General features: G+C 40.7%; 1 protein-coding gene across 1 annotated transcript in view; it reads left to right on the top strand.

The window, feature by feature from the left end:
• EPB41L4A (erythrocyte membrane protein band 4.1 like 4A) overlaps positions 1–24,579 on the top strand; it is a 241,435-nt gene that overhangs the window by 89,819 nt on the left and 127,037 nt on the right. The window contains exon 2 of the mRNA XM_005866454.2: positions 3,028–3,132. Within this exon, the coding sequence (XP_005866516.1) occupies positions 3,028–3,132 (105 nt within the window). The remainder of the gene's footprint in view (positions 1–3,027; positions 3,133–24,579) is intronic.

Raw genomic sequence — 24,579 nt, 5'->3', positions numbered from 1 at the left:
TATAATTATAGTACTGAAATGGGACAGATTTAAATATATGTGTGTGTGTGTGTATATATATATTATTTTAAAGTCTGTCCCTATTATATGTTAAAGGATAATTCATTCTCCTTTTGTTTATGAAGCATTCCTTTACCCACTTGGGATAGGAGAAGTAGGTCAGAGTGGCTCTACCTATTCTAGTTACTCTGTCTGTCCCTGTCTGTGCCTGACCTGGAGAAAGAACTCAAGGAGATTAGATCAAGATGGAACACTAGCCTCATACGCCAGCCTTCCAGAAATATTTTGAAGTAACAGGAAAGATATGTGTGCATTTTCCACAGCAGAGCCTGGAAAATAAGAAAGGCTGATCTCAGCCGGCCAGAAACTATTAAAAACATTTTTTGAGGCAAAGAGCAAATGTGAAACAACTGAAGTTGAAAACCATACTCCAAAACATGGGCAGAACAATGGAAGGAAGAAGTGATGGATTAAAGATTGCTCCAAATTTAGTGGCTGTGGATATACTGGGATTAGGCAAAGACCCAAGCAACCATCCAGGTGATCTTATAGAACTGCAAGATGCCCAGTGTCTTTCCAGTAAATTCAGAGTCAACTTTTATTGTTTGCAACCAAGAATTCTGCTTGATGCACTCACATTGCTATGGTAAACTGTATTCATGATGATATTTATAGTATACCCTTTAAATTTCCTATACTCTTACTCAGGATTTTTACTTGGGACCCTGGCTTGGTTCTTGGGCCCAAACCTACAAAGTCACTGCTCTCACAGGGCAAGGGAAAGGAGGCTGGTGGATTGCCTGCCTATTTCTGTTTACTGCTTCAAAAATGCTGGGAAACTGGCTCAGGAATTGGTGGGGGCCACTTTATAAATTCTGCCTGCCACAGAGTCCAAGTAGAATTTTATAAGACCTACATGAAAAAAAAGCATAAACCTTCCTTGAAGGATATAAAAGAAAACCATATAAGATATCATCCCCCCCCCAATTCTGTCAATTAAATTTTATTCATCAGATTCCCAACAGAATTGCTCATTAAATTGGCAAGCTGGTTCTAAACTTCCTCTAGTAGAGAAAAATGCCTAAGAATTGGCAAAGATAATTTTGAAAAAAGAATCAACAAATTAAACTAAACTCATTACAATCTTAGAGGATTGGTCCAGGAATAATTCATGGAATTGAATGAGGGTTCATTTAGTAGATGATAAAGTTGTTTCAAATCCAAAGAAATGATGGCCTTCCTGGTGAAAGATGGTGCAGTTGTCTATCCATTTTGAGACAAATTTAGGCCCTTATCACAAGTACAAAAATAACTTCCAGACAGAGTGAAGAGCTAAATATACTAAGTAAAATTGTATTAGAAGCACTTAGTAGAATTTGCTCATTAAATTTGGGTTAGAGAATGCCTAACCCAAATGCTAGGAAATGCAATTGATTAGTAAGCACATACACGATAGAGCAATTACCCCCTCTCCCTTTTTGGTCAATCAAATTGGAAAAATTTTGTTAAATCCAAATGTTGGCAAGGGTGTGGGAAAACACACTCTCATTGAATGAATTGTAATGGTCTTTTTGGCAGTGCCCATTGTAATTTTAAGTATGCATATCCTTCAAATGAGTAATTTCCAGATTTTTACCCTAGCTGAAGGCACAGGTACATGAGCACAAAGACATGTTTATTAGCTGTAGCATTGTTATTATGCGAACAACCTAAAGATCCATCATGGAAGGGCTTTTTGTTTATAAATCTAATGGGTTTTGAAAAGGGACCAGTTAAGTTTATCCAACATAAGTTAGAGGAAAACAAAATACCTATGGGATTTGACATAAGAATCATTTTCTCCCAGTGTGTGCTTTTATCGCCTATTTTATTATACATTTAATCAAAACATTTCCCTTATGTTAGAAATTCATTTTCTAAAAGCAGTGCAATATTGAGTACTCACCCTACGGGAGTGAGCATGCAACCTGAAGTCTCTGAGGGAAAATGCAACTGAACAGAGCCCTACTTCATTAACACAATATGTGACTTCTTGGGGGGCTTTTTTTTTTTTTTTTACTATCCTCTTATATCTGCTAGTGATGGGGCAAAAGAAAAGAACCATCTATATCTGTATGTGTACCATCGAAATGGATTATTGTCAAGATTAATGTGGTACGTGGAATAGTGCTTGCTGATTAAATGTTTATCTCTTATGCGTGAATAATTGGTATTTAATCTATTCACTGGTGGTCCATGAGGTCAAAAAGGTTGGTGACCGCTGTTAAATCAGATGATAAGAATCTTAATTTAAAGAATCTGTATACATATGTAGTGTGAGAGGGAGAAGAGAGATTAGATTTTTAGGTAGGTGTCAGCATTTACAAAGCAGCCAAGGGGAATGTTTCCTTTGTTTTTGCTTTTATGAAAGAGATACCGTAAGATATTTTCACTAGGGCCTTTCAGAACATTAACTTTGATGTCTTTAATCTATGGGTTTATTAGTTGAGGGTTGAAAATAAAAGCTTTGGCTATTGTTATTTAAATTTTACTAGTATATATCTTCTGTATTGGTTGTGAGAGTAACACTGTAGGTGAAAATTGCTTTTTAAAGTGAAAGAGTTGTGGGATTTTAACCAAAATAAGTGTGTTTTTTAATGAATTTATTAGATGCTCTTTATATAAATGATTCTTGCCGACGCTCTATCCACTGAGCCAAACCGGTTTTGGCTATAAATGAATCTTTATTAAAAGAATTTTGTCCTGAAGATAATTTACAATACCACAAGAAAATATGTTTATATTAATTTAAAACCCACTACAATTTTAAGATTGTTTTCCAAGGCAATTTCTGTCATACACATTACTTCAAAACTCCCTTTTTTTTCTCTTTGTAACTAAGGCAAAACTTATAGAGGGAACTGTGGGTTAATAAAATTGTTCCTGTTGTGAGCGAAGCTAATAAAAGATGAGGATTGACTGTATCCCACTGAGAATAACAAAACACCTTGTTAAATATAAAAATAAAACTGTGAATTATTTTTGCAGAAGTCAACGAGAGGTTCCGTTGTCCTTGACCACGTATTCCGTCACATAAACCTTGTGGAGATTGATTATTTTGGGCTGCGTTACTGTGACAGAAGCCATCAGACAGTGAGTACAATGACTTTGTATTAAATGTTTCTGGTTATAACTTTCACTCTATCTCTGGCCTTTCCTATGTGGTTTTAGGTAGTTAGGGTCCTTGTAAATGAAAATGACTTTGAAAAACTTAAACATGTTTTTCCTGGCTAATTTCTTTGCATTTCTCCCCAAAAGTCTGTAGAGTTGCAGGATTCACAACTCATATGATAGCCCTCCTCTTTACAGATGCTTACCTGGTTTCCACTTTTGCAACCATATCAAGAGTACTTTTCAGCCCTAGCTGGTTTGGCTCAGTGGATAGAGCATCAGCCTGCGGACTGAAGGGTCCCTGGTTTGATTCTGGTCAAGGGCACATGCCCAGGTTGCAGGCTCGATCCCCAGTAGGGGGCGTGCAGGAGGCAGCCGATCAATGATTCTCTCATTATTGATGTTTCTCTCTCTCCTCCCTTCCTCTCTGAAATCAATAAAAATATTTTTTAAAAAAGAGTACTTTTCATTTGTACTGTTAAGGACTAAATAAACCAGTGAATGTGTTAGGAGGCAACTGGCTGGTCTATTGAAGTGACAGATATTATTGCCTTTTAAGAAAGCGAATGGTTAAAGAGAAGAAATATATACAGTGTAAAAAGGTGACTAAGTTTCAGGAGTTGGACGAGCAATTATAAAGTAAGTAAGGGTGTTCATTCATGAGCTTGATGGATTACGAGTAATAAAAGTAACCAAGCTTTTGGTGTCTGATGCCAGTTGTTCACAAGGATTTAATTCAGAACATCTTTCTGGCTGTTGGATGATGGTTATATTACCAGAAAGGGGATCTGGCCCTGAGTGGGTCTGCCTAGGGCCGGCCGGTAGTGTGTGGGTTCTTGACTTTGTGCAGGAGAAATTTCATAGCACAAATCCAGGTGAATTTTAGAAGATGGGTATTAAAGCTGGGGACGGTGAAACAAGGAAGGCCTGGGGAAATGAGCCTACGCTGGGCTGCTTTGGCTCAGTAAGAAGTCAGAGAAAAGGGGGCTTTGGGGCAGGTTCAGGAGGTTTGCCTGGGGTGAACTGCCACTGCCTGCTGCTGCCCTGGTTGTAAGCCTGTGGGGTCCCTAAGCATTTAGTAAATGCATGCCTGTGGGGAAAGATGGGAGGGGAGGGGAGAGACTGGGGTGTGCTCCTGGGAGAAAGAGTTTGGCAGTGCCCGTTGTAATTTTAAGTATGCATATCCTTCAAATGAGTAATTTCCAGATTTTTACCCTAGCTGAAGCCATAGGTACATGAGCACAAAGACATGTTTATTAGATGTAGCATTGTTATTATGCCAACAACCTTCACTTTGAGGGGTTTTAAAGGCTGGGCATTTAGGGGAAGTTTTAGGGGAGGATCTCAATAGAATATTCATCGGCTTTATGCTGATGTACCAGAATAAGGTTTATTCTCTTAACATCATCTTGGGTGTGGTTGGCAAATGGCACTAACTGGATTTCTGCTGTCTCCCTGAGTACGGCGATTTAAACTATTTACCCTCTAGTTGGGGAGAAGTGCAAACCATTTACTCTCAAGTGTCCCTGGTTTAGGAAAGAAAGGATTTACTAGATGGCTCCAAACTGCTGTTTCTTTCTTTAAAAAAAAAAAAATGTTGATTTCAGAGAGGAAGAGATAGAGAGAAACATCAATGATGAGGGAGAATCATTGATTGGCTGCCTCCTGTATGCCTCCTACAGGGACTAAGCCCAAAACCCAGGCATGGCCCTGACAGGGAATCGAACTGTGACCTCCTGGCTCATGGGTCAGCGCTCAACTCAACCACTGTTTAACTATCTGCATCAATTTCTCTATTCCACTTGTTCTGGCTTACTGGCCTGTCTCAGAGAGTTACGGAAACTCACTGCATTGGTTAGTATTGATTCTATATGGTTATAAGGCTCAGAAGCTGTTAAATAGAGGAGAGACTTTGGAGGTCATGATTTAGAGGTACACAAGGATATTTATTGGTGACTTTTGTTTTAGTCTAAGAAAGATCTTAACCTCAGATAGACACAGTCTTATGCAAAATGCTTATGCTCACCTTAAAAATACCCCCATTTGACTTACCTTTTATTTGTCATGCTGCTTACCTCCTGTTTGAATAAAGTTTTCCTCTTCTTCCTTCATCAGTTCTTGCAGCCTCCACTTGGTCATCTGGGGTCTATTCAGTGAGGAACACACTTGCTGGGTGGTGTTTCCCTCCCAGGTCCCAGGAATGTGCTAGGGTGAGAGGAGGCAGGCAAATGGAATGTTATTGATGGTGATAAGTTGTGATCTTTTTTTGAGCTGGTTCCATAACTTGTTCCGTTTCATACGGGTGTTTCACAAGATAGGAATAAAAAATTGGGTGTGTTGGTTAGCTTTCCACAGAAAGGAATGGCTTTCTAAAGGCAAGCGGTCATGAATGCATACTTTAAAGAAAGGGAATGGCATATTCAGAGTTCACTGAATTCTGTCCCATACAGGCGATACATCAATATAGCAGAACTATAAATCTATACTGAAAGATTAGATTGAAAGCCATAGAAGATATCTTGCATGACATTCATATTTTTGAAATAACATTTTTCCTAGCAGAAAAATAAAGTACAGTTTTCTGATCTTATCTCGTATGTCAGACCTTGCCTGGAAAAACTGTCGTGCTAAAATTATGTAGACCTTATCTGTCTTTTCTCCCTCCCCCTCCCTTTCCAAAGGGGAGAAAAATGTGAAAAGCTAGAGAATTTCAAACAATGGCCTGTATCACTACAAAATGAATGAGCAGTTGGTATTGATAGTTTAAAGTTTTCCAGGGCTTTTATTAAGACCAAAAAAAAAAAAGTTTTTTTTCTTACTTTTACTCCTGAATTTTGTCATTTGTGATAGTGTTTGTAATACATGTTTTAGGAGAAAACAAATTACACAATTAGAGAGGGAATGCTTGTAGGTAATTTTTTTGATCAGGTGTGTAAATCACATGGAAAAATGATTTTTTACCTCCTGAAATTTTTTCTGGTGAACTCAGATGAAACAGAGGTGATTTGGGAACATGCATAGTCTTTGCACGTTCAATGTCTGGTTGTCTGATGTTCCTTTCAGTTGTGGGAAGGCGTGAGAATAAGGCCTTTCCTCCAGGTAACCTTTCATTAGAGCACACAGCTCTGGAGGCCTGAGTGCGTGCAGGTGGGAACACACGAATCCATTCCCAACTCACTTCTCACGGGGACTGAGACAGAACTTAAGGATTTCTCTGAGGAAAAGCTCAGGCAGGCTTTCCACTCTGGAATGGCAACCACCCAAGGCCCAACTTTAAGTTTCTAGGGAAGTTGGTGATAAACTCAAATTCGTATTTCCTTGTCTTCTGTCTATATTAGTAGGAGCAGCCCTGCATAACCCATAGTTACTTAATGTACTAGTAAATATCCCATAGTTACTTATGGTAAATAGGAATTTAAAGAATACCCTATGTTGGAATGCACAGGACATAGTAAAAAAAATTTGCCTTAAAACTAGAGTAATGAATTTCATAAATTCATAGTGTCCATTCGAATGGGTTTTGTATATTGCTCTGCTCTTTTTCAGCACCCAGAAGTTTATTTTTAATGGGGAGTGCCTGTGTAACAATCTATAGTATAATTAAGATCTACATAGAGAAGACTTTGAGGCTCTTAGAAGTACCACTTAGGTCGACTCTTGAGGTAAATAAAAAGAGAAAGTGGGAGAAGAGGCTCTGGGGATAAAAGGGAATAGAGCCCTAGCCGGTTTGGCTCAGTGGATAGAACGTAGGCTAGTAGACTGAAGGGTCCCGGGTTCAGTTCCGATCAAGGGTGCATGTGGGAGGCAACCAATCAATGTGTCTCTGATGTTTCTCTCTGTCTCTCCCCCTCCCTTTCACTTTCTCTAAAAATCAGTAGAAGAAATATCCTCGGGTGAGGATTAACAAACAAACAAAAGATAACAAGGGAAGAAGAGATGACTCACTTGCAGTGAAAAGCCCTAGGCTCTCTCTTCCATTAGCAAAGGATCATGCCTGGGGCTATGCCCCAAACACTGGTGGGGGTAGGAAGGGAGGGTGGGACTGGGGAACCTGCAGCACTGCTAGTCAGACAGTTATGGCCAAAATGTAAGCAAGTGAGCTGGACTGGCAGTGGCTGAAGGGTCAGGGAGGGCTTTATGGCCACGTTGGAGATTTAGTGCATATTGCCTGAGAAGATAGGCAGCTATCCTAGAGAACTGGAGAGCAATATGCCTGATGACAGATGGACAGATGTCTATCTCTAGGACAGATGGACCAAGCATGGCAGGGAACTTGTCTGCCCTGGAGGATCTAGACCAGGGGTGGGCAACCTTTTTGTGAGTGCATGCCAAAACCAGCAAAATCTCTGACTCAAAATTCTTCTGTGTGCCAACCCTAATTTTTTGAGAACATGTTACGCCTACTTGATATCTCTTAAGGTGTGTACGTATGTGAAGAACCTTGAAGAAATAATAAAATTCATTCAAGTGACAAAAACACAGTATATGATGATGAAAAATACATTTATTTTTTAATGTATACATGTACACTGATAGTCTGACAGAAAACTTTATGACTTCGTTTGATATTATCAGTGGGACTTTTGCTGCTGCATCACTGATGACAGAGATTTTACATCAGGTTTATATTTTGTGACCTTCAGAGATATGCACGAGCTACCACTTTCATCCGTCAGGCTACTCCTATTATGAGACTTAACAAAATTCATCACTGAGAACAAAGATTCACAAGCATATGTGGATGAAAACATGGAGAGTAACGCTGTTGCAAAGTTTTTTAAACAGAAAAAATTTTCTGGGATGGCATTCCAAGTCTTCAATAGTTCGTTTTCGACACTTCTCTCTGGTACTCCTGTCTCTAATCGCTTTTCAATGTTTTCCAAGTCAACTCTAAGGATAAATTTCTAGGCAGGGAGAGTTAAGGCAGAGGCATAGAAATTGCTCTTCCCCTCTCTCGTCAATCCATGTCTATGGTCTTTAAGATAACTTGTTATGTAAAATTATTTATTTATCTAAGATGCACCTACACTGAATTTATCTGAAAAATAAAAAAGTCGATATTAAGAAAAAAATTGTAAATGGAAGATTATAAGAGAGGGTTTCATGTGACAGCAAAAGTTACTGGCGTGCCATGTTGGGCACGCGTGCCAGGGGCTGCCCACCCCTGATCTAGACCATTCATCATCATTACCCGTCGTCATCATTGTCATCAATGCACTAGGCACTATTGAATATTTTCCATATGTTGTCATGGCATGCTCAGAACACCTGTACAAGTTTGATTTTATTATTCTACCATTAGAGATAAGGAAACGGAAGCTAAAAAGGTGAAGCAACTTCCCCCAGGTCACATAATCATCAAGTATTAGGACCAGATTTCAAATTCAAGTCTTGATGTTTCCAAGACTTTGCCACCACTATAATAACCTGACCAGAATGCATGTAAGATAAAAAGGCTCTGCATACTTAGGATACTAAGGAATGGTCTCTTTCTGGGCAATTTACGTATTAATGTGTGTTGAGGGGAGTTAAATGGTGGTTTACAATAAGCTAACTTCTCAGGTTGACCATGTGGTAAGAGTAGTTTATTTTGTCCTTAGTGCATGGGCTCATGGTTCCTTTACCAATTAGTTAATGAATGCCTAATATGTGCAGAACGTGTACTAGAGCCTCTCTGTTTTTCACGTAATCTCAGGAATTCTAGGGAAAGGGCAATTACTGCCTGAAATATTAAATGGAAAAATATGAATTTTATTAAATTATAACTGGGAAGTTCATGTAGCAGATGCGTTGATTTAGGTGTTACCTATGTGCAAAGAGAAACAGCTAGACAGATATAAACCTTGTTAAGGCAAACTTCTCTCTAAGGAGTACAGCTGACTTGATTTACTAGTAGAACATCCTGGGCACCATAATTTCTTAACTTCACTTCTCAGGTAGGGTCTGTAAAAAGATCTCAAGAAAATAAAAGGAGTTCTTCATGAAGACACGTTTATTGAGACCGAATCAACACCGAGCTGCATGTGTTAACCCCAGCTTTCTTTTATAAAGCAATCTCTTCAAGATGCACCATGAAGTTCACATACTTGCAGTTCCTTTTCCTATAGACAAACGTGAAAGCATTTAGCCTGGGCATTGAGCCTACTTTCTGTTCTGCGCTGGCCTCTGTCATCAGGTTCTTTCTTTATCCAGCTGGTCTGAGTGGGGGATGTGGCTCTGTTATATCAGGGCCTTGGTTTGACACAGAGAAAATTTCCAGCCTCGATTTAAGGTGGATGTGAGGCAGTCTGTCATGGGGATTATAAGAACACACATAAGGAGTCGGAGAGGTCCAGATTTGTCTAATGGTCCTGCCACTTAGTTGTCATGTTTAAAATTCTCGTAAAGTACTGGCCGTTAATCAGAGCAGTGGGACTTCCAGAGAAGTTTGTTCTCTCCAGTTCATTCTAGGACTGGCTGTCACTGGCTAGCACCAGCTTAGTCGCTAGCTCAGCAGGAACACCTTTTTGTTCTCCTCACCATGTATGAGCCCAGCAGCTCAGTTTGCTGTATGTTTTAAAAAATGTTTATTTATTTATTTACTGATGAGAGAGAGAGAGAGAGAGAAAGAGAGAGAAACTTCAGTTTATTGTTCCACTTATTTATGCATTCACTGGTTGCTTCTTGTATGTACCCTGACCAGAGTGAACCAGCAACCTTGATATATCAGGATGAGGCTCTAACCAATGGAGCTACCAGGCCAGGAATACTTGGAATATCTTTACTTTGAATGGGTACCAGCTCTCTCTATGTTTTGTGTCCTGATTCTTAGCACCTATGAACATGTCACTTTAAAGGAGCTTTGCATGTGTGATTAAGTTAAGAATTTTATGAGATCAGTATAATTCCAAATGTTCTTACACATAAAAGAGGGAGGCAGGAGAGTCAGAGAGGAGGAGATGGGACAACAAAAGCAGAGGTCAGAGTCATGCATTTTCTGGAAGGGGCCTTGGTCCAGGGAATGCAAGTGGTTTCAGGAAGCTGGAAAAGGCGAGGAAATGGATTCTCCCTGGATTCTCGCAGGAACACAGCCCTGCCTACACTTTGATTTTAGCCCAGTGTTCTTAGTCAGTCTGGGCTGCTATAGCAACTTACCATAGACTGGGTGACATAAACAAGAAACACTTATTTCTCTGGAATAAGTCTGGAGATCTTAGAAGATGAGTTTCGTTGATATTGAAAGCAGTAATCGGGATAAATGTGATATCTGTACTCCTTCAGTTCGTAAAATGAGGAGTTATAATCATGTCGTTTTAGTGTTAGCGATTGAGGCTCCTTTACAATTTACTCCTTCAAAGGCAGAAGTTCCACATAATTATGGCTTTTGTCAGAATACAGAATGGAATGCAACCTGGCTTTCAGAATCAGGCTGCTGCATCTCCTGCCCTGTGACTTCAGTAGTCAACAGGGAGGGACATATGTAGATACCGGTCCAGCTAGCGCGCACGTAGCCCTTCCTCTAATGAATCTTCTTTTCTTCACCAAGACTGTGAAAAAATAAAGAAATAAATGGAGCCACTTTCAATGGAGTTGGGTTGGAGCTCCCATCCCAGAGGACGTGCCTTGCATGTCTTACTCTTCAAACTGCAGGAAATGTTAAAACTGGGCAAAATAACCTTTGGGCCTAATGCAGCATTATATCTCAAACACCTATTTATAAAAACAAGAAAGCAGGTATTATGCCTGGGGCTATGTCCCAAACACTATGACGAATGGACTGAAAATTAAAAACATTCTTTAGAGTTCACGTCACTATGTTAGCTTAGCTGCTACTTAGAGAAATGCCTTCCTTCACTGATGTAATTGTAATTGTTCCCCTTCACTTTCTCATAAGTAACCCTTGTTTTTGCCTCCTAATCGGAACACTATTTGGGTTTCTACCTGATTCAGTCCTTCCAGAATAGCAATATATTTTTTAAATGTTTTTATTGATTTTAGAGAGAGAGGAAGGGATAGGGAGAGATAGAAACATCGATGAGAGAGAAACATCGATGGGCTGCCTCCTGCCCACCACCCAGATGGAGCCCACAACCTGGGCATGTGCCCTGACCGGGAATCCAACCTGTGACCTCTTGGTGTATGGGATGATGCTCAACCAAGTCACACTGGCTGGGCTCACCTCTCCCTTCTGCATCTCTAACCCTCTGTCTCTCTATTCCCTCTCTTCCATCAGGGTTTAGGAATGTTTAAGTCTCTCCCATTTAAAACCACCCTTCCCCATCTCCCATGCCCTCCCCTGTCTATGGCCATATTGACTCTCTGGTCACAAGAGAAAGCCTCATTTAAATTCATTGCCTCCACTTCTCAAACCCCGTTCATTCCTGAACTTCTCACAGTTCAGCTTTGATGCCTATCATGCCACTGAAACTGTCCTCAGGCCTCTAGTTGCTAAATCCTAGTGGCACTTTCAGCTCTTACCTTTCTGTTGCATTGACTCTAATGACTCGATCCTTGAGATCTTCTCATTCTGCTCTGATGACAACACATTCTCCTTATTTGCCTCTTTTCAAGTTTTCCTCTGGTTATTCTGATTCAATCTTCCGTATAATCACTTCTCTGCCTGTTTCATAAAAACATTGATATTCACCAGGATTTCTTATTCTTGATTCTCTTATGCTTCAACTGGGTACAGGCTTGCACATTTAATACTATCTCTCCCGGGACTATTTGTCTCTGAAATAAATTCCTTTAAAAATATAAGCTGAACTGTGTATATATTTGTATCTTCCCCTCTGCCCCAAATGCTCTGAGCAAAAGTGAGCCTCATCCCTGGAGCACTGGCAGGCTGGCTCTGCCATGAGTAATGGTGTTGTTTGCATCCTGATTCATTGTATTTTGCGACCTGAGTGAGATTTTACTTTCTGTAATTTCATGTTCTGGCAAACACCCATAGTGGCTGATGAGATGCGTGTGAATCATAACGTGAGTCCTCTTACAAGGAAAGAAAGGAAGTTTGTCATGCTGGGTTGTTGCAAATTGAAACTTTTCCTTTCTGAGGTGTCTTCGGGCATCCGGTGGGGGAACAGAGGGCGAAGATCAGGAAGCAGAAAGGTTTTCTTTAGCAGCCCTTGGACTTTATGAAGAGCATCATAAACACTGCAACAGCCTGGGAGGACCGGCGGCAGCAGGCGAAGGGGACCTGGAAAAAAACCTGGAAAAACCGATGGCTGGAGGTTTTGCATGAGTCCAGGGGCCTGGAAGGGAATGCCCTAGCACCGAAGCCCTCATTTTTCTGCTGTCGAATCTGTGTCACTCTTCCTATGTAATCTGTCTGCTCTGTGGTGTAAATTACTATCTAATAATACAGCTGACCCTAAAATTCCTATTTCCAATCCAGACATCCCAAGAGGATTATACTTTGTAAGAATACAGACTCTGGATCTAGACATCTGGATTCACATATTCTGTAGTACATGGGAGAGCTGTGTGGCAATGGAAGAGTCTCCTAACTTCTCTGTGCCTCAGTTTCCCCATTTTTAAGTTGGGATAGTAGAAGTACCAACTCAAGGGTGGTAGCTGAGGGTTAAACAAGTCTATGTAAAACATGCAGACTAGTGCTTTAAGTTGTGTGGTCAGTGCGATGTAAGTGTTCACTCTTATTCTGTATTTGGATGTCTCTCAGGTACCTCAAACGCATTGTATTCAAATGGAAGGCATCATCTCCCCCTCCAGACCTGCTTGTTTTCTTATGTTCTTGAGAGCAGTGATTTTCCAGAATTTAAATAAAAGCTATTTAACAACAATTTTATTCCTATATTTTTAATATATACAAACACTGAGTAGCCTAATTTGCTTAAATAGGTAAATAGGAAAGGAAGGATTATGATAAAGGAAGATCATGCGATTTCTTCAACTTCTTCTGAGTCATGCCAAAATTTACAGTGATTTGTCATCTAAAAGGATTTTTAATAATCTATCAGGTACCTCAAATGAAATGTAGCTGTCATCTTCCCCTCTAAATCTTTATTTTATTTTACTGAGGTGTAATTGACATACTAGTACAACATTTTTGTTACTTTCAGGTGTACAACAATGATTTCATATTTGTATATACTGCAAAAAGATCACCATATCAATTTAGTTAGCATCCATCACCACATATATATTATTTTGGTAATGAGAACTTTCAAGGTATACTCTCTTAGCTACTTTTAAATAGGTGCTACAACATTGTTAGCTATAGTCACCATGCTATACATTACACCCCCATGACTTATTTATTTTATAACTGGAAGTTTTTACCTTCTGACCCCTCCCTTCACCTCTTTCCTTATGTTCCTGACAGAAGGGATTTCTCAGCCCACTCATTAGGTCCCTCCTTCAATTTACTTACTTGAAAGCAATGAACTGAAAACCTGCCTGACTTGCAAATGATTTGTTAATCATGGTAGAAATTCAGTTACACAATTTCTGGGAAATATGTTTAAATATGCTTTACCAAGATTGATCAAAAGAGAATTATGCCTTTTTCCTCTTCTACTTAAGGGCATGTGATTTAATCCAATTTAGTTGGAAAGGATTAGGGAAATTAAAAATTGTTAACTTTAATGTACATTTGCCCATACAAGATGTTTGATAAAGTGCTTTTATCTAATTATGTACTTTATATTCATCAGATTTTGGAGCTGCAGAATTAGTTCATTCACTTTATGGAATATGTCCAACATATAACTCTTTGGCAAAACCAGTCAGCCAAACCAGCTTGCTTTTCTGTCATTTGTCAATTTAAATAAAAATGTCAACATGTGTTCAGCAAAAAGTACTTCACTTTGGAATTATATTTCTGAGATGGTTAGACAGAGAAGGCACAGTGCTTTGTTTTGTCGCTTAGATGAGAGAGGCTTTGATTTGTTTTATTCTTATGGGAGTCTTCCTCCTGAGCTGCGTATATTCTGATTGTAGCGAGAAGATGGAAGTTACAAGATCGTGACATGAAAATCATCACTCCCGCTGCTGCCTACTGTATGATATATCGGAATTCAGAACAACCCAACTATGGGCCAAAGCACCATGTTGCTATCCCCTCGTCTAATCTGTACCAGAAATATGTTTAAGTAGGAAAAGGCATGATTTATGCTGTCTTTATTAAAGGCAACTTTGCTAACATTGGTATTTTAAAATATTCCTATGTTTCTGCTCCCTGGATTTTTACACCTAGGGCGAATGTGCCATAGAGAGATTAAAGTGGGTGAGGGGTGCATTTCTCCTTTAAATTGGGGAAGGCAGATTGTGGATGGGGACTGCAGTGGAAAGGAGAACTGGCATCTTAACTCAGTGCTATTCTCAGGTAGGTCAGTTTTAGGAAAAACTGTGCATGGAAGCTGAGGGGAGGGATTGTGTCCTGTTATCACTCTGTTACCACCTTCTGTTAGCGGCCACTGAGGGACCCATAATATTAGTGAAGGAAAGAACTCTACCTATAGACAGTGTGGGCCAGGCCAGGTGGAGGTGAGACTGTGACAAGAGCACCCTCCTCCCTCTCCTTTCCATGTCTGTCTGCTGTGTCCTTGCCTGGTGGTCTTTTAGTTTGCTGCCTTATTTCTCTTATGAAAGGCCTTTCCAGTTCATTTAAACCAGATTTGACCTATATTTAAAAAAGAAAAAAAGCTTTACTGAGATATTAGAAAGTTAAGTTGGAAATGTGTGGGATTGTAAGGAATTATAGAAAGAAATATGATATCTATATCTATATATTTTTCTCTTTTTTTTCACTGATTTTAGCGAGGAAGGGAGAGGGAGAGGGAGAGAGAGATAGAAACATTAATGATGAGAGAGAATCATTGATTGACTGCCTCCTGCACGTCCCCTACCTGGGCATGTGCAATTGAACCGTGACCTCCTGGTTCATAGGTCAATGCTCAAGCAGTGACCCACACTGGCTGGGCAGAAATATGATATTCTGAGTCTGCTGAGGTAGTGTAGTATGTGGTAGAAGAAAGAATATAAGGATTTAGTTCAGGTAATGTCACCGGGAGCTTTGTGGTTGTGGATCCCATCACTTAAAACAAACAAACAAAAACTTGCTTATCATAAACTGTATTTTTATAAAGCAGTAAGTTTTTTGGGGGAACCACTTTCTGTTTAAAGTGGATCTGAGCTCTTCTGAGCAGTCATGTGATGCATCATGAGAATTCAGCAGCTGATGTGCTTGAAAGAACCCTGGGAAGTGCAGAGAGGGACGTGTCTAGCTGCCACCCACAAAGCCGCTTGGCGTGTTGGACGCTTTCCTCAATGGGGCACCTGGGGAGCAGAGCATGCTTTGGTTGTTCTTCAGTTTCGTTGTTCTATGTGTTGATTTTGACATGGATTCAAAATGCTTTTGAAAGACCTAGATTTGTTTAGAGTCGGCTCTGGGATTCATCTTGAACTTAATTCACTTATGTGCTGTTGTTTTTCCTTCATTTTCCTTCTCAAATGGCTGATCACAGTAGGCATGAAGTTGTCTCCCATGGGTCATATATAATAAAATATTTTATCCCGTGGCTTTCATAAATTTTCTAGGTTTAGGGAGGTAAGGGACTGAGTTCTATCTAGAGTGTTCTTTTTCGTTAACAGCATCCAGTGCTTTTTTTCTCCAAAAATAAAATAAAAGGAGGAACAGTTGAAAATGATAATGGTGTAAATACTTTAAAACAAAACTATCAGGAATGGTAGAAACCTCCCTATGTATACATGCTCACATATATTTGTATATGCCATAGGTATGCTAGGCATTCTTCTTGTCAGTAATTTCTGTGACCCACACCTTAGTTGTGTAAGTGTATGACAGGAATATTGCTGGTTCCCTTAACTATGGACATTTTATGAGACTGTCCTCCCAGGTTAAATCAGAAAGAAATATGAAGAATGGCATTTCAGACAATTGATGGAATGGCTAGGAAAGCAGTGGTTTTAGGGTTAATGATTCTGGACATTTTCTTGATTATCATAGGAAACTAGTCTTTTTTATTTTAATCTAGAGGTTTGATACAATCCTCTGAGTTGACCTTTATTTAACACTAGAGGCCTGGTGCATGAAATTGTGCACTGGAGGCGGGGGTCCCTCAGCCTGGCCTGCACCCTCTTGGGAGCCCTAGGGGGTGGGGGGAGGGTGTCCTGCGGGGAGCGGGCCTGACATCCTTAGTGCTGCAGTGGACTTGGGAGAGGCTTCCGCCACTGTCACTGCGCTGGCCAGCCATGAGCCAGCTTCTGGCTGAGCAGCGCTCCCGCTGTGAGAGCGCACTGACCACCAGAGGGCAACTCCCGTGTTGAGTGTCTGCCCCATGGTGGTCAGTGTGTGTCATAGCGACTGGTGGTTCTGCTGTTTGGTCGATTTGCATATTATCCATTTATTATATAGGATTGTTCTGAATCTTAAGAGGATTTTCTCCATGAATATAAAAAGAATTTGATTGGGTTGTGCCAGTAGTCTTAAATTTTATAAAATTTAAAATATGTTGCAAGCACTAAAAGCTAAGGTGACTAGTTTGTCTATTTTTTATATGACCTGTTCCAGTAAGAGAGGTGCTCCAGGAATTGTTCAAAGTTGGGCAGGTGCTTTTAGGGGTAGGGTGGAGGGGTGGAAGGTGGGAGTTACTCACTTTACCTTTTGGACTGTGAACTTTGAGTTAACAAAAGTAGGCCCTTTGAAAGCTGATGATATATGGAAGCTTAATTTTTCTTGCTACATAACATATTCATCAGTTTTTTAGGTTGGAGGAGGTTTTATCAAGGATGTTTACTGAGGACATTTCTTGTTTAAAACTCTTTAGCATTATATCCTTACCCTGATTAGCACCCCTGGCCTGGGACTGTAAGGAGAGAAGACCATCTGCTATTTCTCATTTCTATTCAATCATGCATCCGATATTTACTGGGTGACCATTGCATCTCAGGAACTAGAGTGTGGTGGTCAACAAGAGACAAGGTCCATGTCTCAAGGAGTTTATATTCCAGGGGAAAGAGAGACTATAAATATGTGTTCTGACATCAGATAGTGATTGGTGCTTTGAAAATTATATAAGATGAAGTGCCAGACTATAAGGCTGCTTCCATTGAGTGGTGAGAAAAGCCTCTCTGATATTTAAAAAAGGAAAAAGCTTTACTGAAATGTTAGAAAGTTAGTTTGGAAATGTGTAGGCTTATAAGGAATTATAGAAATATGAAATTCTTACTGTGCTGCCTGTGACTGGATGCTGTTTAGAATATTGTTCTCTACTAAGAGGTTGTGTAGCATGCGATAGAAGAAACCCTGGCATGTGCCCTGGGAATCGAACTATGACCTCCTGGTTCATAGGTTAGTGCTCAACCACTGAGCCACACCGGCTAGGCCATAAGATTTTATTTGAGCCAAACTGATGACAATTGCTGGGAAGCAAGATCTCAAATGCTCCTGAGAATGATAGTTTTGCAGTTTCTTTTATGTATTGGAAATTAAGGAGGGGATTTAAGGAAGATTACATGACGGAGGGAGAAAGCAAGGTACAGGAAAGTCAAGATTATGTGCTCCTTTGAGGAAGATTCCATCTACAGGGTCTGAAAAAGAGAATTACTCTGGCATTTCAAAGATGCGTTAACATAGATGACCTAGAACAGTGGATAGGGCTTGCTTAAGGCAACAATAAACCTTTTGCTAAAAAAGTTATATGTCTGGGGCATGACTACCTCCATGACCTGCAAAGTTAGCAATTTACAATCAGATCTACAGATGAGTTTTCTTTCTTTAGAACCCCCTTTTTATCCACAATAACTTAGATTTTTTGGTAGGGCTATTGGGGAACAATGACCTTAAAGACCTTTAGAAGACCTTTTGTTCGTTTGAAAGGGTCTGAGGCATCATAGTAGATCTTTTTTGAGGATGTAATAAAGAGTTTTACATTTACAGTCATGTTTTCCTGAGCACCCTTTATTCAGTCTTTGCCCAGAAGTCACTTCTTAATGGTAGCACCATTTGCCTTCTGATAAGTCTAGGGATGAGAAACCTCTATTTCAAGCCCAGTAAGTCCTGGCATTTATATTTAGCAGTTTTTCTTCTTCTTCTTCTTCTTCTTCTTCTTCTTCTTCTTCTTTCTTCTTTCTTCTTTCTTCTTTCTTCTTTCTTCTTTCTTCTTTCTTCTTTCTTCTTTCTTCTTCTTCTTTTCTTCTTTCTTCTTTCTTCTTTCTTCTTTCTTCTTTCTTCTTTCTTCTTTCTTCTTTCTTCTTTCTTCTTCTTCTTTTTTAAAGCTTATCTCTCTCCTCTTGCATTTCATTATAGGCAGCAAAGAAGCCAGTCTGCACTTTCAACAGTCTGCCTGCAATCTTATCTGGATCATCCACTTCATTAGGTACCTCCTTTATTTTCCATGTTGCCACACGCAGCAGCATTGCTAAATATCTGCCTTCCCATGCTGAGGTCCTCTTTCTTCCTCCTCCTAACAGGTTTCTCTTTGCTTGCCTTTAGGCCTCCCCACTGCCTCCTAGAGGCCCTGAGGCTTCCACAAACAGTCTTCTCTAGGTCCTCTCTGCTGTCTCCTTCCTAAAATGCATAGTGGAGAATGAAGGGAGTGGGCCAGATTGTGTAGAGCCTTGTAGACCATCATAGGGACTTGGGATTTTACTTTTAGTAAGGAGGGAAACACTGGAGGTTGTTGAACAGAAGAGTAAACTGATTTGACCTACACTTTAAAGAATCCCTCCAACTACTAAGGTAGAAGCAGGGGTACCATTAAAGGAGTTGTTTAAGAAATCCAGGTGAGTGATGCTTCTAGACTTTTATAGCTTGGACCACTGTTTTTCAAAGCTCGTGAGAGAAAGCCATCACTTCAGTTTTGTCACTCTTTGTACTGTTAACACCCCGAGTTCTGCTTGTCAGTTGGCAGCCTGGCAGTGGCTCGAAGTAGTCTGTTCTTGGTCCCCAGCCTTATGGGGGCCAAAAGTGTAGGCCCAAACTGCCAGACGTGCTTTCTGAAACGATGATTCACTTAAAAAAAAAAAAAAAGCAATCCAGGTGAATGGTGATGGCTTCTTGGACCTGGACATGGTGAGAATTCTGTTTCTATTTCTATTTCTAGCATAGAGCCAGCAGGACTTGCAGGTGGATGGAAGAGAGAGATGATAAAGAGGTTTTGACTGGCGCCAATGGAAGAGTGTTATCCATTTACTGAGATGGGGAAGACTGCAGGAGAACAGGTTTTTCTAGGAGGGAGTAAAGTCATCATTTCCCTTTTGAATGTACAAAGTTTGAGTTCCAATAGGCACTTCAATGGAGCTGTCACGTAGGCAGTTGGATTCAGGGGACAGTTCTGATCTGGCTGTGCATTTGGGAGTTGTATGAGTGGCATTTCAAGCCTTGATGTAAAGTGTGAGTTTAGGGTAATCTGGCCTTTCCTGGCTAGGGAGATAATGAGCAGCCAGCAAAGGAGATTGTGAAGGTGTGGCCAGTGAGGTGTAAGTAGAAGCCAGATGTTCTAGAAACTGGTGACAAATGCGTTTCAAGAAAGTGGGTGAAGACTCTGCATCTGTCATTAGATTTAGCCACTGTGGGCGTCACTGCAAGATACTGGAGAGTGTTCTAAAGTGTTTAAGAGGGAGGAGAACAGACATAGTATGAAACAATGGTTTTATATACCCCAGAGTATAGAAGTGAAATAAGAAGATATAGGGGTTAAAAGGTGTTTTTATTTTTTTGAATATGGGAGAAATAAAGTCTTGTATTCTCCTAGGAATGATTCTACAGAAAGGAAAACTTTGGTGCTGGAAGGAGAGCGGGAATTTGCTTGGAGCTGTTTCTGAATAGATAAGGGATGAACTTAAGTGGAGCACGGACAGTTTGTCCATAGAAATAGAGAAGACAGGACCTCAGCCCAGATACAGAGAGGTTGGTAGATTTGGTGAGAAGGCATGCATGTTCTCTTCTGATGGCTTCAGTTTTCTCAGAGACATTGTCAAGAGATCATCAGCTAAGGGTGAGCAACGGGGAAGGAGTCACCCAGACAAGTGCAAGAATGAAGTGTGGTGGGATTCTGGGTCCTCTTGGGTTACTGATAACGAATTTAAATGGAGCCCATCTATGGCTATGCAGTTTGAGTCTCCAGTTCCTGTCAGCTTCTCTGGTGCTGGCCTGAGAGGGCAGAGAGTTGGTATGTTTTTCCCAGTGGTTGTAGAGGGAAGATTGTGCAAGGTAATCCGCCAGTGAATGACTGTAATGAATAGAGAGGAAGTGAGGGCTTGCAGGGAGCAGGAAGGAGGAACTGTGAAAAGAGAGTAGGATCCTGGAATTTCATGTCCTGCTGGAATCAGAATATGAGAAAGGAGTGAGCTGAGAAAAGAGGAGCTGGTGGTTGTATGTAAGAATCTTGAAATCGAGGTTATGCATTCCTATTCAGACAGTACTCTAGAGGGTGGCTTGGCCTGAGATTAACATGCAGGGGGTTCCTCATCCTTGGATCTGCTGTTCTGTACTTTCCTGAAAGTTGTTTCAATACCTCAGGTTTCCGTTTTCTCCCTTGTAAAATGGTAATTATAGTAGTTCCCACTTCATTAGACTTTTAAAGAGAGTTAAAGGAGTAAATAAAATGAGCATTTAATAACTGTTAGCTATTGTTATTATTATCTCTATAACTCTTAGAGTGGGGCCAGGGTCCACGGGTGAGAACTGGGGCCAGTGATAATTCATAAGGAGCCAGATGGTCCTACAGTGATTCAATGGAATCCAGTTTTGTTGAAATGGAGGCCTGATTACAATTCACCACCCCCTTCACTGTAGATGGTGCAATGACAGGTCCTTGTTTTCATCCCTGCTGTGAGGGCTCTATGATGGTGACTTTCCCTGAGATCCCAAAGCTTCTGTGATTCGTACCAAGGAGCAAATTAAAACCACATCCTGTTAATGATACTTAGAGGGCCTGAGATCTGTCTACAGGGACACCGGGAAAAGCACAAATAGCTGTCACCACAGCCCTGGGTTTCTTGGAACATATGTGCAAATTATGTTGAGTCCTCGAACTCCCTAGGAATGGCTCCATTGTTCCTTATAGATGGTCATCCCTCTTTATACTACTCCCTTAGATCAAAGGGTTGTTTTGTTATAGTGACAAAAGCTGGGTGTGTATGTAAAGCCTTTTTTTGATCGATAGGAAATATCATTGTAGTGTTCTTAAATTCTCCAAAGGAAAATTAGCATTATAACCTGTGTGAAATAAGATGCAGCAAAGGCCCGGCCAGTGTGGCTCAGTGGTTGAGCGTCGACCTATGAACCAGGAGGTCACGGTTCGATTCCTGGTCAGGGCACATGCCCAGGTTGTGGGCTCAATCCCCAGTGGGGGGCATGTAGGAGGCAGCCAATACATGATTCTCTCTCATCATTGATGTTTCTCTCTCTCCCCCTCCCTTTCTCTCTGAAATCAATAAAAATATATTTTTTTTAAAAAGATGCAGCAAAGCTTTTATTATTCCATGCTGTCCTTGCTCTACTAAAACATTTTAGGGCTCATTCTATTAGAACTCTAGGAGACAGCAAAAGAACTGTTGTCAAATGAAAGGTTGGCCCCTGAATTTTTGAAGGTTAGGTTATTGATTTACTGGACATTGTTAGAGTTTTAAGATCCTGTCCTGTTACCTAGGATATTGATGAAATTGAGACATTATTAGCCACGGTGAATGAAACACGCTCAGGGCGTTTAGCCAAGACTGTCAGAGAAAAAGAAGGAACTTGTGCCCATCTGTCATTCTCCCCAGATTACATAAATGCCATTAAGACTGACATGACTGAAGAGGTAAGACCACCTACTTGTTGGCCTCTTGTACCCTCACAAGGCATCTGAGCCAGGAGAGCTGTCGTCTGGACTTTTCAGTGATTGGGTATCGGGATTGAGGTCTGTTAATGTTCTCCTGTATTAGGAAACCCACTGTAGAAATCAGGATGAGAGAGAAGGGCTGTGTCTGTTCATTGTTATGTTATCTTCCTACAAAACAGGATCCAGTCTAGCTGGGTATAAATTTGAGATTGTAGAGAGAGCAAGGAGGAAAGGGAAGGGGAAGAGTGATTGATTGAGAGATTGAATGTTGAGAAAGAATAGGAGAGATAGGGCTCTCTTTCCTTCTGACTGCCTGAGTAGGCAAGACTGTGTCACAGAACAGAAAGAATTTGTCCACCTGGAGCTAGCAGAGCCAAATTCTAAAATACTGAGAATTGTAATGGAGAAAGATTGATTATTCTATTGATGAACTAGAGGCCCATTGAATGAAGAGATTCGTGCAATAGGCCTTCCTTCCCCTGGCTGCCGGCACTGGTTTTCCTCTGGGACCCAGGCCTTCACTCCAGCCGCAGCAGAGAAGCCAAGCCTGGAGGCTTCTCCTCTCTGACCGCAGCAGACAAGGCAAGCCTCGAAGCTTCTCCGCTCCGGCCGCAGTGGAGAAGCCAAGCCTCTTCAGTCTTCAGTTGTCTTCAGTCTTCGCTTGGGCGGAGCCTTCAGTCTTTGCTCCGGCACCTGCATATGCAAATTAACCGCTATCTTTGTTGGGTTAATTTGCATACTTATCCTGATTGGCTGGTGGGCGTAGCAGAGTGACACCAATTTGCATGTATCTCTTTTATTAGTGTAGATCAGAGGTGGGTAAACTTTTTGACTCGAGGGCCACAATGGGTTCTTAAACTGGACCAGAGGGCCGGAACAAAAGCATGGATGGAGTGTTTGTGTGAACTAATATAAATTCAAAGTAAACATCATTACATAAAAGGGTACGGTCTTTTTTTTTTTTTAGTTTTATTCATTTCAAACGGGCCGGATCTGGCCCGCGGGCCGTAGTTTGCCCACGGCTGGTATAGATAGTGCCATCCAGGAGAATGGGAATCTACTGCTTAAAAGCCTGAACTCCTTTAGGGTTAGGTTTAGAAAAATGAAAAAGAAAAGGAAAAAAAATAAAAGCCTGAACTCCCTGATCCAGAGTTCCAGGAGAGTTTGTAAGGAGTTAGGGGAACAGGTGTGCAGAAGTGCTGGTGGGGCAAGTTTTCATTGGAGGACCTTGGACCATGGACCCTCTGCTTCTGAAAGGGTTTTGGTGCTCAAGTTCCCATTATGTCCTGGTTCTTTGGTTCTGTGTGGCAGGGAGGGCACAAGCCTGGTTCTGGACGCAGCTGGAGGTCAGTTCTCTGAGCATGTGTCAGCTTCATGACTTGTGGTTTTGGTCTGTTGTCCCTGAAAAGCATCTCAGTATCCTGTTAAAGAGGATAGGACCATTTTCTGGTTCTGTGGGTATAATGGCTTCATACCAAAGTGCAGTTCAGAAAAGCCATTCTGTAGCCTAGTGCACAGTAAATTGTGCTCAGCTCTCTGCTACTTCCTTTCCCACTGCCCAGGACAGACAGAAGGACCGAATGGACCACTTCTCTTTCTGGAAGTCCTGCATGAACAGAACACTGATTTCTTAGTTGAGTATTTGTTAGCCATTGGCAGCACTAATTTCAGGATAGCACTTAACTATTAAGGACCTGCAGTATTGCATTCTGTGTTGTCAGTTAGAAATGAACCCATTTCCTTTAAGTGCAGTTGAGCTGGTAGACATAACTTGTATAAAAATTTAAGGCTCTGTTTTCCTCCATTTCTGTACTTTGGGAAAGTTTTTATTTATAAACACACTGTTCAAAGGTTCCCTCTTCAGTGACACCTTCCTACACTGACCCTGCAGAGGTAATTTTCTTTGTACATAATTTTATCTCCTAAGCACTCATCTTATACGTGTTATTATCTCACTGCAGCATTGGATTGTAATTCTGTGTCCCTGTCTCCTGCTAGGTTTGGGTGCCTCAAGGTTAGGTCTAGGTCTCAGTCATCTTTATTTTCCCACACCACCCAGGACAAAGTCTGACATAACATACAGAGAGCACAATAGTGGGTATTCCAGAAATGTTAAATGAATGAATGATATACAATTTGAGAGCTGACATCCATTCTGGATGTAGGTGCTTATTCTGGATGTAGTTGTTAAAATTGGGATACTATGTTCATTGGCAAATTCTTGTGCCCTTTTTTCTCATTGGTTATAGAATAACTGCCTGATGTGTTTCATAGTGACCAGATGTGCTACGTTTGATTGCTTGTTGATAATGAGCAGTGACAAATGTGGTCCTAGTATGGCTGCTTTGGTTTCAAGGTCATTTCTTTCTCTTGAGCGTAAGTGGGTTTTACATGTTAAGATGTTAGCTTATGAAACATGGTGGCTTATGTTTATTAGTTATGTTCTGGAGCATTTATCATCGTCTGACCTCTGTAACCCTGGGTTTTCATTGGGATCAAATGAGATTTGTGCAGGATGAGCGCTGGGTTGATGCTCAGCATATCTAATGTGCAGTGAGCTGATCAAACATCTTTTACTGAGTTTTGACCTTTTTTTGCTTCAAAATTGTAATTTCTAACTCATCTCAGAACCTTCATT

The sequence above is a fragment of the Myotis brandtii genome, unplaced genomic scaffold (assembly GCF_000412655.1).
Source record: "Myotis brandtii unplaced genomic scaffold, ASM41265v1 scaffold230, whole genome shotgun sequence".
Lineage (NCBI taxonomy): Eukaryota > Metazoa > Chordata > Mammalia > Chiroptera > Vespertilionidae > Myotis > Myotis brandtii.
This window is presented reverse-complemented; position numbering and strand designations above follow the sequence as displayed.